The sequence below is a fragment of the Aethalodelphis obliquidens genome, unplaced genomic scaffold (assembly GCF_003676395.1).
Source record: "Aethalodelphis obliquidens isolate GAN/ISIS:26980383/991018 unplaced genomic scaffold, ASM367639v1 scaffold16, whole genome shotgun sequence".
In the NCBI taxonomy this organism is placed as follows: Eukaryota; Metazoa; Chordata; class Mammalia; order Artiodactyla; family Delphinidae; genus Aethalodelphis; species Aethalodelphis obliquidens.
Window position 1 is genome coordinate 24,878,022 of NW_020837960.1, and position 23,618 is coordinate 24,901,639.

Consider the following 23,618-nt stretch of genomic DNA (forward strand, 5'->3'; position numbering starts at 1 on the left):
TGAACAGGATGGCCCATCTGAGACTGCATGACTTAAGATGATGCTTGAAAGCTGAGAAGGAGCCAGCTATGGGAAGGGCTCCGTGAAGAGCATTCCAGGCTGAGGAGTAGCACGTAGAAAGAAGACGCTAAGGCAGCCAGGTCTAGAGAAAGCTAGTGGGGAGACTGTGATGAGGTGGGAGTGGTGAGCTGGGAATAGAGCACGCAGGACCCCGTGGGCCAAGTAAGAAGTCTGGATTTTTTTTCCAGGTGCAATAGAAAACTTGGAGTATTTTAATCAGGGAAGTGATACGATTCAACACATAGTTTAAAAGATCACAGAGACTAGCATACTCAAACCATGTTTTCTGAGGTGCCCTCCTAGAATTAATTTTCCTATATAGTGCTTTGTTATCATACTATTATGGACACTGAAGTGTCAGTTAAGAAACCATGGACTAAGGTTTGTTACCATATCCAATATCACTGAGGATGCTGATTCTTTGTGAGGACCCAGGAAAATTTTCCCTGGGGGTCTCAATATCTGGTGATGTGTGTTTATCTTGAATCACTGCTTTGTTTTTATCTTATGAATATGTTAAATCTCATAACTGATCTTGTTTCCCTTTTGGCTTGTCTGTTAGGAATCTTAAGCCACATTTTCAGCCACCTCCTGCAAATATACAGGGTTGTGTGGCTTGTATGTCTGTGAACTTGGCTTTCTTATGTTTCCACCTTTCCTTTACCTTTTTCCAAACACACTTAACTGTTTATTTTATACTTTTATAATGGAGGTATTTTCATTAGCTACCTTAAAGAACAAGGCAGAATTAAATAGTTGGAGGAGAAAATCAGGAATTAAAAATATCTTAATAAATTTAAAGACCTGTTCTTAAGTTTGAAAGTTCATTTGTTAAGTATAGGATAGAGAACACTCATTTAACACAGATTTTATGAAGACACAGAAACACCACTTAGACTGACTCTAACACAGTCTGAGGTGATGGAGATAGCCTCCCACACAGCACTTAACATTGGTGTAATGGTGAGTTTTCTTTCTGTTTGCCGTGGAAGACTGTCCCTTGAGGCAAGGACCACATCGCATTCACCATTACATCTCTCATACTTACTGCAGTGCTGTGCAGGCATTCAATTACATAATTCAAATTAATACCATGCTGAATTAATGATAGAGTAAATATAGATTAAAAAAATAAAACCTCTCATTATGTCAGACTGGATCAGCAAGAGTGCAATCCCTTGAGTTCAGGAGGTACCCACACACTATGCCATATACTACTGTGCTTGGCCATATCTAGAGCTCTAAGTTTAGGGTAGGAGCAATATTTTTAAAGAGATACTGACAGACTGGAGCAGATCCAAAAGACAGCAATCAGTTTGCTGAATAGTTAGAAGATGTGTGGTTTGATGGAAAGGAATGTTTAGCATGTGAAAGCAGATTCTTATAAGGGACAGGTTGGCCTTCTAAAATTGTCTGAAGAACAGGCATATGGAAGAAGGAATAGATTTGTCCTAATTCCAAATGACAGAATTAGAGCCAATGGATGGAAATTATAAGGAAAAACTTTCTTAAACATCTTGTAGTCCTCAGTGAGATAATATCCTTCACATATGTTGGGTAAAGCATTCATTAATTGATCTGACCGTGACTTGTATAATAGGTGAGTGGTTGGATTAGAAGATGTTTAATATCCTTTTCAAATCCAAGATGTAAAAACTTTATGCCCATAGTAGTTGCAATGAACAAATGGATTGCTTATTAGCATGTAACAAGCTAATCTAATTGATGTGCCACATAACCACTATTTACAGGTATTAACGTGACTGTTAATACTAAAGGTTTTGCGTTAGTCATGAAAATGTTTCCAAAGGCAATAGGTTTTGACAGGGTGAGAGAGTAGGAAATCACACAGTTGCAGATCTTTGAAACAACTTATAAAAGTGAAAGAATTTTGGTTTGGCTGCAATGGATGGGTATGGGCAAAGAGCCCAGGACAAGTCAGACCAGATCGCTGGCCATAGGAACTGGAGCTGATGGTTGGCTATGGTCCCCAGGGGATGGAATGAGGGCAGAGAATGTGCTCGCAGAGGCCTGCAAAGGTGAAGTTAACTAAAGAGAGTAGTGAGGGCTGAGAGGCAAAAAGACAAAACCTGTTACCACCCACAAGCCTTTGCAGTAGGATCTGGACTCCAAGTGGGAGACACGGCCTAGAGGTGGAGAAACTGAGTCAGAAGAGAATCCACTCTGGAACCTTTTGTGGAGGGTCCTGGTCACGGCTGCGAATGTTAGTATTTTTGGCTGGCCTGCATTGGTCCTTGCGCATGTGGTGTATGTATGTTGAAAAGGTTTATTGACAAAGAACGGGGCACATACATCGCGAATCATTTAGTAGAGATTCTCAAAATGAGCTTCAGAGCCCACAGGAAGGCTTTGACATTAACCCACAACCTTTGGATTCAAGTAATTTAAAAGCAGCCCTCCAGATCGGTTCTGCTTTTTTTCTACCGACCACTTGTATCTCAAACATTTTCCTACTTGGCAGAACTACCTTGGCTCCCTCTGAACAGGCTGACGAGGAGGCTGGAATGTGTGTGAAGGAATAGAAGCAGCAGCAGACAGATGAAAGCACAGTGAGCCATTCCTGGCTTCTGTAAAAGCGCTCCTCGCTTTCTGCCATGTGTACACAAAATTCCATTGACGCTAATCTGGGATCATCTATCAAAAGACTTAAAATTTTTACATACCGAAAGTTTTGTTTAGAGGTCAAATTTCAGAGTTTTGACTGTATTTGGAGTGTGTGCATTGGGAAGAAATGCCACAGAGGAGGCCAGGCAGTACACAGAGTTAGCCTTGAGGATGAGCAGAAAGCAGAGGACAAACAGTCTACCCTTCAAAAAAGGAGTTGTTAAGCAAAGAGATGGTCAGGCTGCCTCTTCACTTCAGTATTGGGGAAGGGATGAGTGGATCTCCAGTTCTTGGTCTTTTACTCCAGAGAGGGCCCATGGTTCTCACTGGTTAGTTAAAGGCTCTGGGCTATGTACCTTACTCTAAAGACACCTCGATCTCAACCACCACAAGAATTTAGTCATCCTATACCTATATTTCCACCCCGCTATCACATACAATTAAATAGGGTTAAGATGATTTTCAGTACATTCTTCCGAAAATTTTCTCCCTTATCCAATTTCCCCAGCACCCTTTTAGTGCCACAGTTTTTCCTTCCCTGTCCCTCATGTGTAACAGTGGAAAGAGTTAAAATATCATCAGCTTGGAGATACACAGAGACTCTACACTTGGTTGTTATATGACCTGGGACATTGCTTCACCTCTGGGAGTCTTAATTTCCTTTTCCACAAAATAGGATAGCACAAAGGGTTGCCGTGGAGATTAATTAAAGACATGAAATGTAAATAGCATAAGGCTTAGCACTCAGTAGGTGCTTAGCACTGTCAGCCACCCTCCCTTTTCCATTCCCCCTGTTCACTGTTCTTGCTGGCTCCCAATATTCATCTGTTTATCCCATCCCTGAAATAGTCTGAGTGAAGATTCTTCTTGATGACCAAATTAGGAGAGAGGAAAAGTAGTTGAAAACTAAAAACTAGTACCATCCATTTTTCTCATTTTTGAAGGAACTGGAATGGAGGAAATCCAGCATCTTGGGTTTTCAGCACTCTCTCCCTCTCTCTGGTTCCTTTGGTCCTCACTCACTCACCAGGCAAGAGCAAGAGCTCTCTCCACGAGATGCATGGAGGACATTTCAGCCCAGGGAAGATTGTCAGCAGTTTCTTGATTTTACATTTACAACAAGCAGAACAGAACTGCCCACCCAGTGGTGATTCTTCTAACACTGGGACCAAATGATGAAAACAATTCACTGAAAGGGCTCAGATCTCATAGCAATACATTAGCATAAAACAAGGCGATAATGATGCTAATGAGAAAATAATGTTACCTATCTGCTTTAAATATGGTATTTTGGACACAAAGTGGCAAAACCACGGTGAGTAGTTGCATGGGTTTATAGCTACTACTACCTTAACCATAAAAAATAAGTTGGACATGACACAGGGAAGACAAAGATGTTGATACATGATCCTTCATAGATCCCTTTATTAAAAATCAGACTGATTTTTAGAAAAATTGGGCTTTACGCTAAGCTTTCTTTTAATTAGGAAATTCAAATTCTTCTTTTTTCTCCCTAATTTACATTCAATTCTTGTTCTTCATTGCCATCTCCTATGAAATACTATGTTTCATGTTGTTGTATCTGCTTATATATATCAAAGAATACATATTTATGATCTTGATGTTTTCAGAACAAAACACCTCAGGACTTTCAACACGTTCATGTATTCATTATTATGCAAAAAGGAGGCATGGTGAATTTTCTTTTTTTTTTTTTAAATAGTAACCTGGCCAGGATACAGTGCAGTGCTTCTCAGGAGGAATCATTCCATTTACTTTTAAAATGCAGCCAAGTCAATGTTAAACTCCAGGGTTGGCACTGGGAATGGTCAGTCTTTCTTTAAGTGTTATCCACAGCTAAAAAGCAACTACATATCATTTCCTGCCTTTTCCTTCCCTTTGCTTGGTTTCCCAGCACATATGCAAAGTTCCCAAGTCCCATGATCCGCTCTTCTTTCTCTCTCTACTCTTCTTCTACACTCTCCCACTGAAAAGTGATAACTGGCAGGTGTTTACGGCAGGGACGTCCCCAACACTGGACTATCAAACTGAAAGCATGTACACAAGGTGGCTGACATCAGCATCTCCATCAGATGGCAGCCAGTGCTGGAGCTGAGCTTGGGGATTGGACCTCACAAGCATCTAATACTGCAGTGGAGTGCTAAGCCTGTCTGCCATTCATGCCCAGGCTTCTGGCATACCAGAGTCGCTAGATCTTAGATCCCTTTCACCATCCACAAAAGATCCCCTGGAATAGAAAAACTCTGATCAAATCCTAAATAAAAATGAAAAAGGAACACCCCTTTCCTTTCCTGCATCAACGCTGACTTGAAAACCTGACCCTTACTTACTCTTGCATAATTATCGGAAGAGGCTCACAATTGCCATGAGAGAGAGTACATTCCAGTGTAGGCCCTAGGGATCTTTATTAACTGTGCTCATTTACCTAGTAAGATATTTACACGAAATGAGCTGCTTCTCAGAATTGCAAAGTTCCCACAGGGGAAGATGTTAGGACTGACCACCCTTAGCCACAGCAGCAAGAATCGAGGACCTAATTTAAGTCCTGTTGAACTTTCAATTGAAAGTTTTTATTATTAGGATTCCAAATCCCAGGCCAGGCTATGTTTCAGTTTGAGACAGCCAAATATAAGAACAACCTGGCCTTATGCCTCTTTTTCAAAGAACTTTATTCCCTCAGCCCCAGGTTCAGAATTTGATAACATGTTTTCTATGGACTTTTTTCCTCTTTACATCAAACAATATTAAAGAGAAAAAATAGGGGAAAAATGCTAATTACCCCCATATGTATACTCGGATATGGCCAAGTGGAATTACTCACGTTTTCCTTAAACACACACTGTGGTTCCCGATCTCCACACATGTGGGCACAGACCCTCCTGCAAAGCCCTCCTCAGTCTCTGCCTGTCAGAATCCCACCCATTTTTTTAAAGCCCACCCAAATGTCTCTTCCTCTGTGTGGCCTGCTCTCGTCACCCCAGTCAAAAATAATATTGCTTCCTCTAATATTGCTCTTGTGTCTTTCTTGAGGCCCCTTTCACATAAGGCCTGTGTTATGTGCTTTTGCATAACTTCTCTATTGATCCCAGGCAGCTTGGCAACATCAGCATTGCATGGATCTGCATCTTTACAGTGATTCCTGGCAGTGTCTTAAATGTGAGAGGTACTTCAAAAGTACTTTACTTCTGGGTGATTAAAAATTGGAGAGGTGGAAAATTTAAAGGGGTAGATACTTAACAAATACACTTGTGCTCTTGCCTCTGCCAGTCTCATCTGTGAGAGCTCTCGGCTTCCCATGCAGAAGGGGCCTGGAGCATATTTACTCAGGGCCTTAAAGCACTTGAAGTTCACTTTTCACTGGAAAAGCTTTATTTATTTCTTGGTAACGAAGGGTGGTAATTTATCCTAAGCTGTTTATGCTTATTTGAAGTAGTTTTTCACTTGTTTCTCACATCCATCTTTTAGCTGCCTTGGAGAAGGCGAGTGTGCTTTCTCTAACCCTTACAACCAGAAAGATTGATTTCCTATGCCCAGGGCTTATTTTTCTTCTGCTGCCTTTCCTCTTCCCTCTCTCTTTTCCTTTGAACTCTTTCAGTGAGTGCTGCTTCTCGGGGCTTAGTCAGCTCAGAGGCAGGGCAGTACTCACATTGCCTTCCCGCATTGTGTGGGGATCAGAGAGGCTGGACCTGCCTCTCTCCGGGGCTTGGGGCCGACTGTGGACCGTCCCATCTCCTGTCTTCCTCTGATTGGCTCTGCGAGGTCACGTGAGGCCGGGGGTTGGAATTCTGAGTTGTGGCTTTTGGCACTCCTTTTTCTTTTTAAAAATCGCTGGGTCTGCTGAGCTCTGCTGGGCTGGATGCCTCGCTCTGTAACTGAGACTGAAGGCAGACGGAAACAGCCACAGGGCAGACTGAGGGCAAAAGAAAATCTGCCGGGATGTTCAGTCAGGGACCCAGGACCCCAGCTTCAGGTTGCTACTATCTAAATGCCATGACACCTGAGGGCCAGGAGATGTATTTGCGATTTGATCAGACTGCGAGACGCTCTCCTTACAGGATGAGCCGGATTCTAGCACGCCATCAGCTAGTGACTAAAATTCAACAAGGTGAGTCGCCGGTAGTGGAAGGCTGTTGCTAATTCTGATTTCTGTTGGCTCTCTTTCATGCTAACCCAGTTTTTAAAATTATTGTTTTCACTTTACAACATACGGATTTCTATGCCAAGCTGCGCATACCTTTCAGAAATAACTTAAGGCTGCAGTTTCAAGCAAACAGTGACAGCACTTAGCTGCCACATAACTCAACATAAAGTCCACAAAAAACTTCACGGTAGGACAGTGAATCATAAATTTCCAAGACTTATGTGTCTCTACAGAATAAATGAGACAGGTTTCCTCAGTATGTATTTTAGGAGCTTTTCATTTTTAAACGTGACAAGTTCCACACACTCTGTCACATTTAAAACTTGGACACTTGTTTATTTAATTAGGAGAGGGTGGGAAACTAACTTCCACCCTGCCTAGATTCTTTAGAACACTCTTAGTGACAGGAGAAAGTTAAAATTCTATTCTTAAGGGCCTTGGGCTGACAACCAGTGTCACATTCTCTGCCTATTTGTACGTTTATGTCAGCAGTTGCCACTGATTTGTTGATACTGTTTTTCTGGTAAAGGATAAGTGTCTGCTAATGTCAAAGCAAATCTTGTGACAGAAGCACCAGCTTTATAAGGCAGAGAGGAGAGGATATTGATTACAAGTTGTTACGTGTTCCTTTTTATTCTCAGGGGGGAAAAAAATCACTAAAACTCATCATTCTCCAAAAATAGTTTAAAACATGCGCTTTATCTTAGGATAGGTTTGTAGAAAGTAGAAAGGTGAACATTCCTAAGAAACTTCTGTTGCCCATTTAAAAGACACACACACATACTACACATGTACAATAAGTTTATGAAGTTTATAATCACCCCCTCCCAGACTTCTAAATAACTAAATTATTACATTGGTGATACGTAAGTTGACCAGGATATTCTAGAGCCATTATAAAAGTACAATTTCCACTTAAATAAATAAGATTATATTGAATTTTAGAGGGGAAGTTGGGGTTTGTAATCATGAAAATCTTATTGTAATGTTTCCAAAAGGAACAATATGTATTCTAGTGAGCAGCATTTGATGAGATTGTTTCCTTGGAAATTAGGATTTGTTTTTAAAGGTTCAGGAACTGGTTATGTGTGAAGGATACTGGTCCTACATACCGGTCTGATTTCAGGAAGGATATTATGTCATTCCATAAACTCTGTGTGCATGTCTTGATTGAATAGAAACAAAAGTAATTATTTCCCTGTGGCTTGATTTAAAAATACACTAGGCTTATAATAAAAACCAGCTCCATTTTAGTTTTAGAGATTTCTGACAATGGTGCTTTACCAGACGTCACCATCATTATGGACATAGGGGCTCAATAAATGTTTGGTGATGATTTGATGATTTGTAGTCTGCACTCTGAATGTTCCTCAGCATGCTTATGAAGTGTATTATGTTAGAAACATTGCATACAAATAGTTTGAAATATCTTTGTAAATCTCCTTAAATGAATTTGCAGTGATTGATTTCATTAAAAATTATATTCTTTCTGGAATGAAGATTGTTTTTCCATTGAGGACTTGAAGTTATGAACACATGCATGATCATTGAAAATGTATTCTGTATCTGTGTTTCATTTTGCCTAATTAGAAAATTTGAGCATACTCACTTTTTTTAATACTGGGCAATGGAATGTTTGAAGCTAATGAATGCCTAAAAATTAAGTGACAGTTAGGATCATAGGGAAGCATGAAAGAATTCCAACAATCCAGTGGTTAGGAACTCATTATTTGTTAATAATGAGTTAATAATACAATGCACGATTGTGTCGTAAGACATTGAGAAAGCAGAAGCAAAATGATTTTACTGGGTTTACCGTATGAGTAGATTGGTTTACTGTAATAGAGAATAACAGTGTATCACGCACTGCTCAGAGCACTTTATATATATTCCAATTTATTTTATCCTCAAAAAATAAATTCTTGTAGGTAAGTACTATTATTATACCCATTTTACAGGTGAGAAAACAGAAGTACATAGAGTTCAAATAACCTCTCCAAAGTTACATAGTAGGAGCTGGTATTTGAATGTATCTTAACTAGAGACCATGCTCAATAATACTCCAAACCATTTTTTAGTTTTTATAATGAGTGTTAAACTACTGAACCTATGGTTGATTTCTGGATTATATAATATTTCAATCTTTTCTACTCAGGGTACAGCAATGAACCATGTTACAGAATCACTGTGAGATTTCCAATCAGGTCTTATTTCTCTAGTGGAAGCAAACTGCTATGTGTTTTACCTTCCTTGAGCAGTTAGTACCCAATAGTACACAATGTCAGGTTATTATACTAATGGCCCATAATCATTCAATTAAAGTTTATCAAGTGCATATTAAATTAATAACACCGATATTTTTTGTAACTCACATACTGGTATCTTGAAATGACAGCCACATCATTAAGATTGTTTACTCTGCTGTAGATCTTTCAAGGAAGATTTAGCATTATATTAATATAATTTGGGGATCAACACTTACAGTCTTTCATGGCTGTTGGGAACAGTGCAAACAAGAGTAAGTTGCTCCTCAGTGACCTCATTACAGTGAGATAATCATTGAATGGCACAGACATGACTCAACAGCAGATCCACTCATGAGAGGGAAAAACAGGGAAGAGAAACAAAGGAATCTTTGATGATACATAGGATCAGAATTAGTTGCTCAAACTCAGGATGAATCTAAACTTGCTTCTCATAGGGTATGCTCCAAAAAATACGTGCATCATTTATCTAGCCATCTTCTTAGTTCTGGAGTTTTAAGTCCAGTGAAAAAGAGAAGTGATGTTTAAAGTAGGGTGTTTTGCAGAGTGAAAGCTTATCACACAAGTCATACTGCCCATGATCCTTGCCCCACAATCTTGCTGAATCAATGGGGAAATTGTTATAGGGAGAGAGAATGAAAATTGTAACGGTCCTTATTTCCCTTACCGGCAGACTCTTGGAATGGACAAGATGGAGGATACTGAGGAGGTGGAGGAAGAGTATGTTAGGCCATGGAAGGGGTGAATTGGGATCTTATGTCATTAGATGGTTACGATTTATTGGCTACATGTGCATCATGCTTAAAGTCTATACACACACATGTTACTCGGAAAATCCAAATTTAAGCAAGTGTATAAATGTGATTACTTGCTTTGTGAAAGAATTCATCATGCTTTTGAACTTAAAAAAATATTGTAATGCTTTAAACAGCATGATATGGACCAGACTGCAATAAAGTCCATTGAACTACAGAAAAAAAGAAGACAGGGATGCAGGCTCTATTTGGAAACTCTCTCATTCTTTTACCAGGCAAGTTTCAGAACTTCACTGGGCCTTCATTTCTTGATGAGAAAATGAGATGGTATGACTGTGGTTCCCAAGGTCTTTCTGTAGTTGAGTCAATAACTCCTTGAACAAGAGTGTGTAACGCAGGGAAATTTAAACCTAAAGTAACAGAAGCCCAAAAGGAAACAGAGCAGCTGTCTAACGTGGAATAAATCAATGGCTTATAATTTTTCTACATCTTGTCAAGGAAATGGTAAGGTGGAAATCAGATTTTAGTTCTACTTCTGATGCTAATTAATTGTGTGATCTGAGGCAAGTCACAACTTCTCTGGGCATTCTTTTCTTCTTCCATAAAACAAAGAGTTTGGATTAAATAAATGTGAAGCTCCCATCCTCTCTAAAACTCTAGGATTCTGTGATCACAGGTTATTACTTTAAGAGAAAGATGATTCTTATTTACATTTTCCTTACTATGTCATTCAACATCTACCCAGACATGCTTCTTTGATACCTGGTTAATGCTCTCATTATCAATTTAATAGGAACGTTAGGATGTCCTGTCTTGTGGACTATTTAAATGTCAGTACAACCTATATTTATAAAGAAACCTGTAAAAAACCTTTCTTTATCAGGAGTCCTGGACCGTAAAATGGAGTTATTGCAGTGCCTGGCCTATTGCAAGGACCGTAGGGATCCGAGAGTGTTAATGTAGGTGGATCCCCAAGCTCACAAAAGACCTCTTTTCTTGATAGTAAATGCAAAATGTGGAAATTTCACTACTAGGAGAATTAGTGAAAATTGATCTTTGCACGTTCATTGACTTTTTACCTGACACTATTTTTAGAGATAGCACTTGAGTTGAACTCAACTAGAGCGGAGTAAACTGCTTTTTTATGTTTGCAGGGAATGGAACTGGGCATTAGTGATGTATTCTCTCTCATTCCTCCATCAAGTCAAATGATATCTTGGGGATTTGCCCAACCTAAGTGGTGGCATTTCTCATCCCTGGTGTAGGAGACCTCCACCAACTGGGTAGCATCAGCCAAAGTCAAACAACCTTTTGTTCTTTTGGAATTGCCCTTTCTCCATGCTTAGCATTCTCTTTCTCAGCTACTTTCAGAAATGGAGGATGAATACACTGGCAGAAAGACAGATGGAACACAGAAAACAGGGTAAGCATGCATCAGTCATGTGTTGCTCAAGTTCTTTAAAAAAAAACACAAAACTGTCACAAATTCACATTTCATGAATCAGAGCCTCTTTCTATTCAGTGCTGGTGACTGAAGGGCCTGTACACAAAGGATACTGTTTAACCAGAAGTTACAGGAAAATCTGTTAAGTCAACTAACTTTGAATAACATTTTAAAAATCATCACATAGTAAAAAATATGAGCAGTCAAGAAATAAGTACTAGAAAGAAATTAGCAAAGAGCAATATGCTTATACACATATAACACTTGAGAATTGCATAGCTGCACTTCACTGCTTTTATTGGTTCTGAATTTATAAACACTCATCCCAGACGCAGGCAATTGCCAAATCTGGATTTTGTGACATTAGCTTAAGTGAATAGAGCTTCATTTTTCTCGTATCTTCCCCCCCGCACTATAATCAGTGCTTTAATTCTTAGTAAATTTGGGACACTGGTCAACTTTTATAAAGCAGGATTCCCCATTTCCCTAACAACCTAATCATGGCCAATTTAGAAGCACAAGTTAGAAAAAAAATCACCACTAGTGGTCTGAGCAATATCAATTGATGGCCCAGACAAATTTAGAAAGAGAGAAAATGACAAGTGAGTTTTAGTAAACTTCCTATATAAAGGAAAATAAATGGAAATTCAGTGAAAACATATCATTAAGAGGGATGTGCTCTGTCTCTACATTTCATTAGCTATGAGAACGAGGTGCTGAGACTAAGGAAGAAGACATAAGAAGACAGCCATGCGTTTTGCACACCAGATATTTGAATGAAATGAGGATCATTTTCTATCTCCTCGGGCAATCTGAATATGATTTTGGTGTGGGTAAAGACATTATGTATTAATTTACATTCTACCTCATTACCTAAAGGATTTGAGGTCGTTTAGAGAAGAAGATACAACGCAGTTAAAAAAAGATAAATCTGGTGAAAAGAAAAATGTAGGTCAATTAATAAGACTAGGAAGAGATATTATATAAAAATTTACAACGTAAGGCCCTGAATAATTATTAAAAGCAGGCTACAGATTTAGCTTGAGCCTTCCTAATCTAAGAAAAGAGGAAAACGTGATCAGGGAAGGTTTGCCATGTCCATAAGGTAAAAACATACCAGCACAACTTTCCCTGGGGCTTGATATTTGGGAGAATTTTCTCCTAAGGACTTGATATACAAGAGCAGTTTCTCGTAAAAAATCCCATAAAGAGACTACAAGCCATAGTCGATGGTGCTTTTAAACATTTCTATAGTGAAATCAATAGCAAATCTCTTATAGCATCCTGCAGTGGAAGTGGGAGCATAACAACAAATTATAATTCAGTAAAAATATTCGAGGATGGGGTGGACGGATCAAAACAAGGAGGTTCAGTAGGTAATCCTCTGATTCTCTGGCTTAATCTAGAAATAGCATGGAAACTGTCTAGAGACAATTTCTCTATGTCTCATTCTCAGAACTCTAGTTACATGGATGGTTGGATGGATGGATAGATAGATAGATAGGCAGGAGGAAAATATGTCTGTGGTTAAGTAATTTGGGGAAATACTGCATCCTCCTTCCCTTCTTGGAAATTCACATTTATGAAAGGCTCAGAGAAATCCTGCAGAAAGTAATTTAACTTTGTTTAAACTGACATATTTCCATATTTCATCATGAAACCATTTTGTACTGGATACCAGGAAGTGACATCATGTAAAATCAGTGTTCCCTGGGGAACACATTTTGGAAAGTCTGGTTTAGGAAAGTGGAGGGCTGGTGGTCCATTCAGATAATTCTCTTTGAACATATTTCTTGAATGAATTGATAATTTGAGATTGTATCTTATAGAGTAACATTGCAAGTATTCTGTTTTCAAATAAGGCCAGCTCCATATACCTTAAAAATCTACTGGGTTAAGGCAGGATGGCTATCTTTTATGAAAATTAACAACCAAAGGAAGATCCTAACCTGATTAAGTGCCCTCCACACAATTTGCCCATCAGAAAACTGAAGGAGTAGGTATATGGGCAGAGTTAATCATTATAATAAAAAGAATACAAACAATCTTCAAGTAACCCTACAAGATAGGTACTGCTGGGCCAGGAGAAAGAAATGATTACTTTTTAGCTCTGGATCTACGATAAAGCCAAAGTCCTAGTTGAGTTCCAAAGGGGTCAGAAGTTACAGCAGCTAATTCAGAATATTCCATTACTGCTGGAAAGTGGAGTCACAGCCCCACAGGAAAGAAACAGGAAACTATATAGGAGTCTCAAATTCTCCCTGGCTGTAGGTGATGGGAGAGGTGGACTCCTGTAAGCTCAAACTTTGATGGGTGGCTCAGAGTCAGTTTCTGACTTGAAGGGCCAGACGTATCCTTGGTTACATAAAGTCTCCCTTGGAACGACAGAGTAAAGTGAACTGATAGATAATAGGTCATTTTTGTTAGTAAAATCTGTTTGGTCTAGTTGTATAAGCAACTTACCAAGTTTCCCATGAAGACTACAAATATTCTTAAGGTATTTTTCCTCCTGCTGGCAAAGAGATAACAAATTAGCATTTGCATTATGACGGATGCTTTTTGAGAGAAATCCACAGAATATCAAAAAGCTGCAACAGAATACATGGAGAATTAGCCATACCGTGTAGCTCAGATCCCCATGTTGTAAAGTCACACAGGGCCAGAGCAATCACTGTAGAATGGTGCAGTCTAGGGCAAGGCAGACACACAGATTACTATGAACATTTATACACTATTGTTTGAAAAGACATGAATTCTCTTTTTTAGAGAAACTTAGGATCAAAAGGAAATTAAATGGAATGGTTGGAAAATAACTTAAAATTACAGAACATGCTAATGCTGTTAGAAAAAGGAAATCAATAGAAAAAAATCCGAAATGTCTGGCTAGACTCTCAAATGACTTCCCTCACAAGCCATAGGAATCCTGGTAATTTCAAAGGTCTGACAGAGGCAGAGCTGATTAAAATACCAGTGATTTGCATTGCCTTGTCTCTAACATTCTGATAAAACACTAGAGTGAAACAGTGTAGAGGAGAGAGAGGAGATTGTAAAGGGACTCCGCAGTCACCAAGTAACTAATTTACATATCAGTATTTTGAGCTGAAGAAGGCATTCTCTTCCTGCATTCCAAGTCTCCTCTTACTGGTAATTTTGAAAATCATGCATATGGATGACAAGAACCTTGGATTAGTATTCAATCTCTCTAAGTGAACAGTAGCATTTCACATGCATTTATATTCACCAAATGACAAACTGGAAAAAAATACGATAGTCATAAAATCATATTTTCCTCTGAAGGTTTTACTACCTCCAAATTATTTATAATAGTAAAAATTACTGTAAGAAATAAGAAGGATTTACAATTCCAATGACAATGATATTCCAACCATTCTCACCTAAATAAGACTAGAGTTCTTAGTAGAGGAATTTAAATCTCTCCGAAATGCTTTGAAGGACACAATACATTTCCTGCTAAATGCATTTCTCAAAATAGAGAATGAAATCCGTTGCAAGGTATAACTTGGAGGACCATGTGTTGTGTATAATAATTTCTTATTAATCAAATCGCCTTCACTACTACATTGATCTCTTTGGGTAGGAGAGTCTGCTACCACCCTTTCCCTGCACTTTCCTATTTTCACTGTTAGTATTCCATTCTCTCTGCTGTGCTTTTAGGAGGAAGGTCTACGGCAGATAAAGCTGCTTAGGTGTTTTTATTACTGGCTTCCTAGAAGAAGGAGGGGAAAAATCTTGGCCAGAAAGAAGGGAAATCAGTCTTGCAGGATATCTTGAAGAAGACCGCAAAAGAATTTCAGGGACTGAGTTTATCATCTGTTGGTCCCAATACTGAGTGTGATGTAATTCCACATTTGAATTCTTATGTATTATCAATGGCCAGGGCAGCCAATCCATTGGAATTGCTTGGAACAGTCATGAAATGGTAGCACAAAGCATTAGAGAGATGGACATTTGTTTCTTGCCTTCTTCTAGGACAATCTTCCAGGAGTTATTCTGTTGATGGGATGATGAAATCTGTATTCTTTGGGGCAAGTAATTGAAATATGTTGGTTGAATTTCAAGAAACACTTTCTGCTCTTGATTGTGGGATCAAGAATGTCCTAGGGACACTGTTCATTTAACCTAAACTTTAAACTTTCTACACCTACTACTGAAACAATTGGAGGCCTTTGGAGTCATGCAGCTTGAGTTTGAAATTCAGCTCTATATCTCCCTAGCAGAGTGACCTTGGCCAAGTTACTTAACATTTCTAAGCTTCAGTTCTTCTGTGGGCAAAAAGGAGCTAGTAATAGCCATTATCTCATAGTTATTGCAATAAGTGAGAGAATACAATTAAACAGAACACGGTGCCTGGCACATACTAAGTGCTCAATATAAGAAAATATATCAATATTTATATTAAACAAACATCCATGTACATAGGGCCCTTCAAGGTATTGTATCAGCAAACAAAGAGTAAATTATGTACTATATACCAAGTTTACTAAGGCAGGTATACCTCTCGCCACATTTTTTGTGTCCTCAAAAAGTATCCACCACAAAACCTGAAACAAAAGGTGGGGTTTTTTGTTGTTGCTGTTGTTCTTTTGTTTTTTATCTTAAACTGTAATGAAAACCATTGTCGTTCCCAAGTGTGGTTTCCTGGGCACAGCAGTTATTCTTAGTTGCTCTGAACTGACCTAAAGTGATGGGTTTAGGCCCCATTTCAACTCATAAAGATAAATAGCAAAGTCTGTTGATCCCCACCTTCTGCCAATAAAAGAGGCAGGAAATGTTCCCAGCTCTGGGAGTGACTTGCTGGTAAACTAAAGCTGAGAGAGGGCAGCAGTGCTGGAGGAAAGGGGGCTGTGCTCTCAGTAGGCTGGAGTGAAAGGCCAGGGAGGCTATCAGTGTGTGAGGGTGGGAGCAAGGCCCTAGACCAGCCTCATTAGCCAGTAATAGAGGGTTATGTCTATATATCTGATGGTTTTTATCTATAATGTCTGAGTTCCCCTCTCAACATGTTGTGATTTTTCTAAACTGAGAACTTAACTTTGAGATTTTTCTTAATTTTGTAGAAACTTTCCAGTATTACAGTGGTCTTTGCTTAGAGGAATTCATAGAAAAGAAATGCTGTAAAATGTCAATAAACTTTCAAATGATCAGTTGGCAATTTAAAAACTAAGCACTCTGTTTCTCGAACTGATTCAAGCAAATTATTTAAGAAGCTTTCATTGCCCATTTCTTCTAAGGATTTCATTCCTTTTCATTCAGGAATATTCTTCATATTGTTGAATTCCTCCGCTGTGAAAGACTGCATATGGATATGAAATTAACATTTGTTGAAATTTGTCCTTCAAGTTGAATGGACTAAATCAACGTGGATTCTTTTGCTTCATTTATTTATGGAATATATGTAGTCTTAGGTCCTCCTCCATTTTTGTGCCCCCCAGCCAACAAAGAGTAGAAACATTAGTTAGTCCAGTCTTTTTATATCATGACATAAATGTTAATCTCGAACTTAGTAAAAGCCTTGTTTTATAAGATAAAATATTTGATGTTTGCGTATGGCATCCTGGAAACCCTGAAAAGCTATTATAACAGTAATGCCTTCACTGGTAGCATGTGTGACATTTTGTGGAGCCACTCCATATGGATTATCTTTTTGAATATGAGTGTAAGATAGTACTGATCATCTTGGATTAGGAAGCTGTGTTCCCTAGAATCTTTCAGAGATCTGACAAATGCATATGCAAGCTTTCCTACTTTGAGACGTTTCTAGTCTCCATTCCCTAAGTTGTTCCTTTGGAAGTGGATTTTCACTTGGTTTTGCTGTATGGAAAAGTACATTTCCCTGAGTAGACTCTATAGATAAGTATAGGCTCACTTGATCGAATAAGGAAACTTGGCAGTGAGCAATACGGTTGTCAAACATTAACTAACTGGTAGAATAGAGATGGTTTCAGAGTCCAACTTTTTCCTTTCCCCCTTCCACGTAGAGTAAAATTAATTCCTCACCTCCAGCTTTACAATTCAGTTTCTGACAGAGCCATTCTATTTCTGTTTCACGTGAGGCTTCTCCTCTCACTTTTGTGTCCATCTCCCATCGTTGGTCACTTTAGCAGAACTGGCCCTGGACACTGTAGCTTCTGTTCTGTGAAGCCTGGTGCTTTGTTCTGTAAGGCAGGAATGACGTGGAATTGAGACAGGTTCTTTTCAGCTCTTAACTGTCAGTCGTGCTTCCTCCTGGCTGCTGGAGTCTATGCAGCTGTGTCCAGAGGTGAAGGCAAGCCATACCTCCTGGGCTGGGGCAGAACTTTTCCACTGGGTCACCGAAGTGAAAAGAAGAGTGTAAGTTGGGGTTTGTCGTGGAGAGGCAAAATAATGTATCAAAATTTCTGTGCCTTTGGGTCAAATACTCGGGTCTGGGGATTGATGATTTGACTTTTTATAAATTTTATGCCACAAATTTTAGCTCTTGAAAAGTTTACAAGATTTTTAAAACACTGACAGCATACTTATACCTGCTCTTATTGAGGGTTCCCTATTATGTACCAGGGACTGTTTTCGGCACTGCATTTATTGCTATTTCATTTAATTTTCATGAAGACTCGAGAGTTAAATTTACTCATCTGGAAAATAAACATAGTAAGGCCTAACACTCAAGGCCTTATGATGTTCATTTTTCAGATGAGTAAACGAAGACTCGGAATGCTAAATAACTTTCCCAAAGTCCCCCAGCAAGTAGGTGGCAGAGCTGGACTCTGAACTCAAGTCTGGTTCAGAAACCTATGTCAGCTTACCACTGACAACACCAGCACCCTCATAATTATGTACATGTCTACCTTGAATCCAAGCAAGGTGTTCTGTTTTTTTCATCACTTTGGCCCTTCTCAGTCCTCCCTCTTCTCCCCCAGCAGTCCCTCAAGTTGTTGGAGGACTTCACCTCCAAAACCAGCAGCAATTCGTCGTGATCATCCTATATACTAACTACTCTCCCACTCCTCTCTTGAGGGTTGGCTGCTCTTCATCAAGGGCGCTCTGTCCAAAGTAAACAACACGGCAGCAGCATTTGGCCTTTGGTAAGGAGTCTAGCAAGGTTAGGTAGGAATAAGCATAACAGAGGGAAAGAACAAATTCCTCCACCCCCAACCCCCTTTCCCTACTTCCGGACCCTGCAAAATGCTGCCCTTCTTCCTAGAAGGTGCTGGGGGTCAATGTCCATACTCCCCCAGGTTTCCCCAGGGCTCTTAGGGCCCCGGAGCTCAGAGGCTCATGTGATCTTTACCGTGGGCCTTTGCAAGTGAGAATCGAGATGGGAATTAGGTCAGACCTGTGGTGTTCTCTGGACTCTGGATCTTGAGCTCATCAGTTCTGTAGTGGAAGGAAAGCATGTGTTAAGCCAGGGTCTCCATTTGCGGAGAGAAGCCCCGGATGGAGCTTTCTTTTCCAGATTTTGCAGTTTTGACCTCAGTCACGGCTGAGGCCTGCAGACCAGAATAGTCACAGTTGTGCTCTGCCCTTGTACTGCACTTGTAGCTGGAGAACAGTAGTCAGTCAGAAGAAAATATCAATGTTCTGCCAACTTCTGCTGTTTGTGCAATTTTGCCAGAAGCCAAAACAGGATCGAAAATAATAAACAGACCTCCTCCCTTGTTGCATGACTATTTACATAAAGAGATTGATGAACTGACTGTGCTTGTGTGAGTGCTCAGGGAAGGGAGTTTTTAAGGAGAAAAGGTTAATTCTTTGGTAGTTGATTGGGATTTGAGCTTTTCCCAAATAATTGGGTTTTTAAAGAGATAACTCATAGTATATATAGTGCTGCTTCTTCAATATAAACAGCCTAAATCATGGATAAAACAACCGGACACATGAATTACATACAGCTGTAAAATTTTGCAGGGAAAGTGAATCTTGAAAACAAAGGGCCAGCGTGAGTCTTAAGTAGAATAATGATGTTTCCAGTGGAAAGAGGAACCAAGCTTGGGGGACTGGAAGGCAGGAGGCCTGGTTCTAGGACACCTTTGCGTCCTGGGTGACCCTGAGGTCACCATCGAGGTGACCGTGTACCCTGGTGACCATGCATGCTTTTATTTAATCTCTCAGTGCCTCAGTTTCTTCATCTATCAAATGGGAATAATACCAGCTCCTGCTATTCAGTGATATTATCAAAAGAAAAAAGAATCGATGTGAAATTAATCCAGATAGAAGGCGTCATCCTCAGTTCTGTCGTGGCTAAGTGATGTCAGGGTACCTGTTAGGGACCTCTGGGCCCGAACACAGGAGCCATACAAAGCAAGCCCCAGCTCTTTAGTTCTCAATTGGACACGAAACATCACCACACTTGCTTCTCTTCCTTGAATAATAATTTATATCACCCCTCATGGATATGGGAATAATGTGCCACTCTGTGGTCTTGTTTTGTTTTTAGTTGGTTCCCAAATAGACAAAGTATTCTAATTCTTGCCTTTATTTTGTATTTTCTTTTTATGTATTTGATATGCTATGAGGGAATCTATGTAATTAATAAGGCTCATTTTAAACTCCACTTTTCCCTCTTATTTTTCTGCTATTCTGAGGTGTCGAGAATTTTACTTTGTATTTTTTACTCAGCTAATGAATTTTGTTTCACCCTTAATGAATAATTTCCCATAATCATGAGCAGAATAAAATCTTTTGAAGTGAAAGATATTGTGTGATAGACTTGAGGACTTTGACAAATCGAAGCATCATAGATCATATGCTTTCTTTGAGTTAAGAATCTCCAGTATAAATCAGGCTTCCTGCCAAGGCCAGTAGGCAGTGTGGACTGTCCTCTAGGCAGGATAGCCTGGTGTGGTTGTTGAGCTGGAGGCCTGCAAGAGCTTACTGTGATCGCGGCGAACTGCCTGAGTCTGAGAGGCCTGAAGGAACCTGATGTCACCTGCCCAGATTATCTGATGAAGAAAGGACGTGCCCAGTGCTTTCGTGGGGCCTTGCCCAGCACAGCCTGGTCTGCAAAGCCTCAGGAAAGAAAGGTGAAAGGTGAAAGAACGCACACTTTACAAACATATCCCTTTAAGATGTTCGGGTTTTGTTCCATAGTGTTTTTTTTTTTAAAGCAATCCTTCCTCCCTTCCTTCCTTCCTCCCTCCCTCCCTCCCTCCTTCCCTTCCTTTCTTGGCTGTGTTGGGTCTTCGTTGCTGCACGCGGGCTTTCTCTAGTTGCAGCGAGCGGGGGCTACTCTTCATTGCGGTGCACGGGCTTCTCATTGTCGTGGCTTGTCTTGTTGCAGAGCACGGGCTCTAGGCGCTGCGGGCTTCAGTAGTTGTGGCACATGGGCTCAGTAGTTGTGGCTCACAGGCTCTAGAGCACACGCTAAGTAGTTGCTGTGCACGGACTTAGTTGCTCCACAGCATGTGGGATCTTCCCGGACCAGGGCTCGAACCCATGTCCCCTGCATTGGCAGGCAGATTCTTAACCACTGTGCCACCAGGGGAGTACCTGTTCTGTAGTTTTGATATCAGGTTTTTGTTTGTTTTGTTCTCAATGTTTGAGTGTGCTGATGATGTTAGATTTCAGGAGGAAGGGCAGTTACTAAGCTGAGACTGGTGTGAAAATCTTTTTGTTGAGCACTCTGTATGTGTGGTTATTACTTGAAAAGGCTGGGTGTCTTGAGTGCAGTGGCATTTGAGGAGGAACTTTATGACTGAAGAGGAAGGAGCTTGTTTGATGGAGAGTAATCCAAGCGTGTGAAGGCTTCCCAAAACCTTTACTCCAGCAAAGCTGACCTGTAAGACGTTATTGACTTCTTTCTTGCATATGAGGGTGAGACTAACGTCTCTCCACCCCCACCCAGATTCGTGATGCTCTGAGTTTCTCTGCAGCCTTTGGCTTAGCAGAACACGTTTCTTGTTTATAGCTGTCTCTGCTCATTGATTAGCCATTTTAATGAATTATAATGTTTTGTGATTGTTGTTAATAACTTGACATGGGACTTAGGAAGTCTTCAGAGCCTTGATTTAGGAGAGAAAGACTCTCTCAGACATCTTTCCTTTGGCTCTGGGAGGCTGTGCACTTTCTAAAACTTGTAGTTTGCAGATGCAATGTGCATTGAATGAAAACATGGGCTTTGGTGTTCTCTGGAACTGGGTTCAAATCCTAATTCCAGCGTGGATTGGCTGTGTGATCTTGAGCAAGTTCTATGAACTTTGTAAGCCTGTTTCCTCATTTAAAGTGGGAAGAAAAATAATAACGTCCACGGCCTGGAATGAAGTGTTGTCACACATGCAAAGTACTTATTGCAGAACCAAGCACTTACTCAGGGCTCAATATACATTCATCTGAAAAGGAGACAGAAAGGACACAAATAACCAGCAACATCGTCCATTACACTGTGGACTAACTCCTTGTGGAGAAGATAAAAAAATACCCAACTTTGGATAAATAATAAAGTAGAAGCTAAGGAAGGGCCCAATTGTAGTGGGTCTGAAATTAGAATGTGTCAAGTTTCCTCAGAGAAGAAAATGTATAACTACTGCAGCTAGGAAACTGTGCAATTTTAAACAAGGATTTTCCTAATCAAATGGAATTTACCTCTGAAAGCAGATAACTGTCAAACTCTGAGTATAATAGAAAGTATTTTTAGTCCTTAAAAATTACTCTTTGCCTTAAAAGTTACTCATTAGACTACCCCATAAGTCCAGAATATGAACCTTAACTCTGGTATGAAGTTGATGGAAACATACCTAACTCTTAATATTTCAAGTCTAACTTGAAATATTTCAAGTCTAACTATTAAATATTAATGAAGCACATCTGCCTTAGCAGTGCAGTCAGTTGGGACCTAATCACACATCCTCAGAACTATTCTCATAAGATGTGAGATAAGCCCAGAGGAAGTACATTATTCTGCCTTCACCCCACCCTCAAGTGTGCAGCCTACTCTAAAGCCTAGAAGCAAAGAGACAGCACAAGGAGCAGGAAAAGATATCTTCAAAGCCTAGAATCCCCTTGGCTTCTTTTCAAAGACAGTCTTTTAAGTCTTCTGTTTTGACTAAGTTTTGATAAACTCGAAACATTGAATCTTAACTTGGTTGTAACACACTCAGCCAGCTTACGGAAAATGAAGTGCATTCATTCATTGTCTTTCCATTTTTGCATGAGGGACACAGTCATTCATTCCCTCACTCACTCACAAAGTCACTTCTGGAATACCTGCGCTGTGCCAAGTGCAGGTGTTGGGATATAACAACACATTAAAACAAAATCCACACCACTGTTTAATGGGGGCTTTAAACTCGTGCCACAGAGTGTTAAAGGTGCGGGGATGGCATCCGTGCAGCGGGAGTTGGAGGCACAATGGCCAGAGTCTTTAGCTTTAGTTATTACTTTGTTGTTGTTCTCATGTTTTCGTGTTTCATTGCTTCAGCTTCCAATCTTTTAGCAGAAGGCATCCATGCCTGGTATTACTGGGGGTGATTCTTACTAACTGTTGGGGAATCCTGGAGTTAAGACTTCATCCATTTTTGCCGCATCATTTCACCATGTGTCTTCCTTAGAATCTGAATAACTCATATCCCATCATCCAAGAGCATGGAATGCTCTCCCTCTGGCGAAAAGTGCATTGCTGATCTCCTCTGTTCTCAAAAAGTCAGGGCACACCATTTACAGAGAGCTTACCTCTCTGCTAACACTGCTACACTAGCATTTGTGCTCCCCCTGTAAGGATTAGAATGGTGGTGAATTTCTCATGAAATCAACTTTAGTAACATAGCAATAATTAACACAAATATTTAAGAAAGGCTACATTTTAGGAATGAATATCACTTCTTCTGCATCAGTTACACTAGTGGAGAACCTAACCTAGTCAGTATTTCAACAAATAATTGTTCAAAGCCGATTGCAAGATCTTTGCTGCTATTGAGTATGAGGGAAAATTATATAAAACATGATCACTGCCCTCAAGGAGATTACAATTAAGTGAGATAAGACATATAAGCTATCATTAATACCAACAGTTCAAGAGAGTGCATGGTTCGATGACTAACGGATTATCAAAACATAGGTATTCATAAGAGTGCATTGTCAGCAGGGCAGTAAGGTAAGGAAAAAAGGTTCTTGGGCCTGAGCTATGGAAAGTGGCTGTGCTTCCACTGGGCAAAAATCAGAGGAACTTATTCTAAGTAGGACAACAAAATGAATTGAAAAGTATAATTTAAGTAATTAAGAATGTAGTCCATCCTACCATATAGCACAGGGAACTATATTCAATATCTTGTAATAAACCATAAAGTAAAAGAATATGAAAAAATATATATATATGTATA

The 23,618-nt window shown here is 39.8% G+C and overlaps 1 protein-coding gene across 1 annotated transcript in view; it reads left to right on the top strand.

Annotated features, from left to right (window-relative positions):
- The first annotated feature begins 6,543 nt into the window (after positions 1–6,543).
- STARD13 (StAR related lipid transfer domain containing 13) overlaps positions 6,544–23,618 on the top strand; it is a 170,361-nt gene continuing 153,286 nt past the window's right edge. The window contains exon 1 of the mRNA XM_027116529.1: positions 6,544–6,811. Within this exon, the coding sequence (XP_026972330.1) occupies positions 6,643–6,811 (169 nt within the window). The 5' untranslated portion in view covers positions 6,544–6,642. The remainder of the gene's footprint in view (positions 6,812–23,618) is intronic.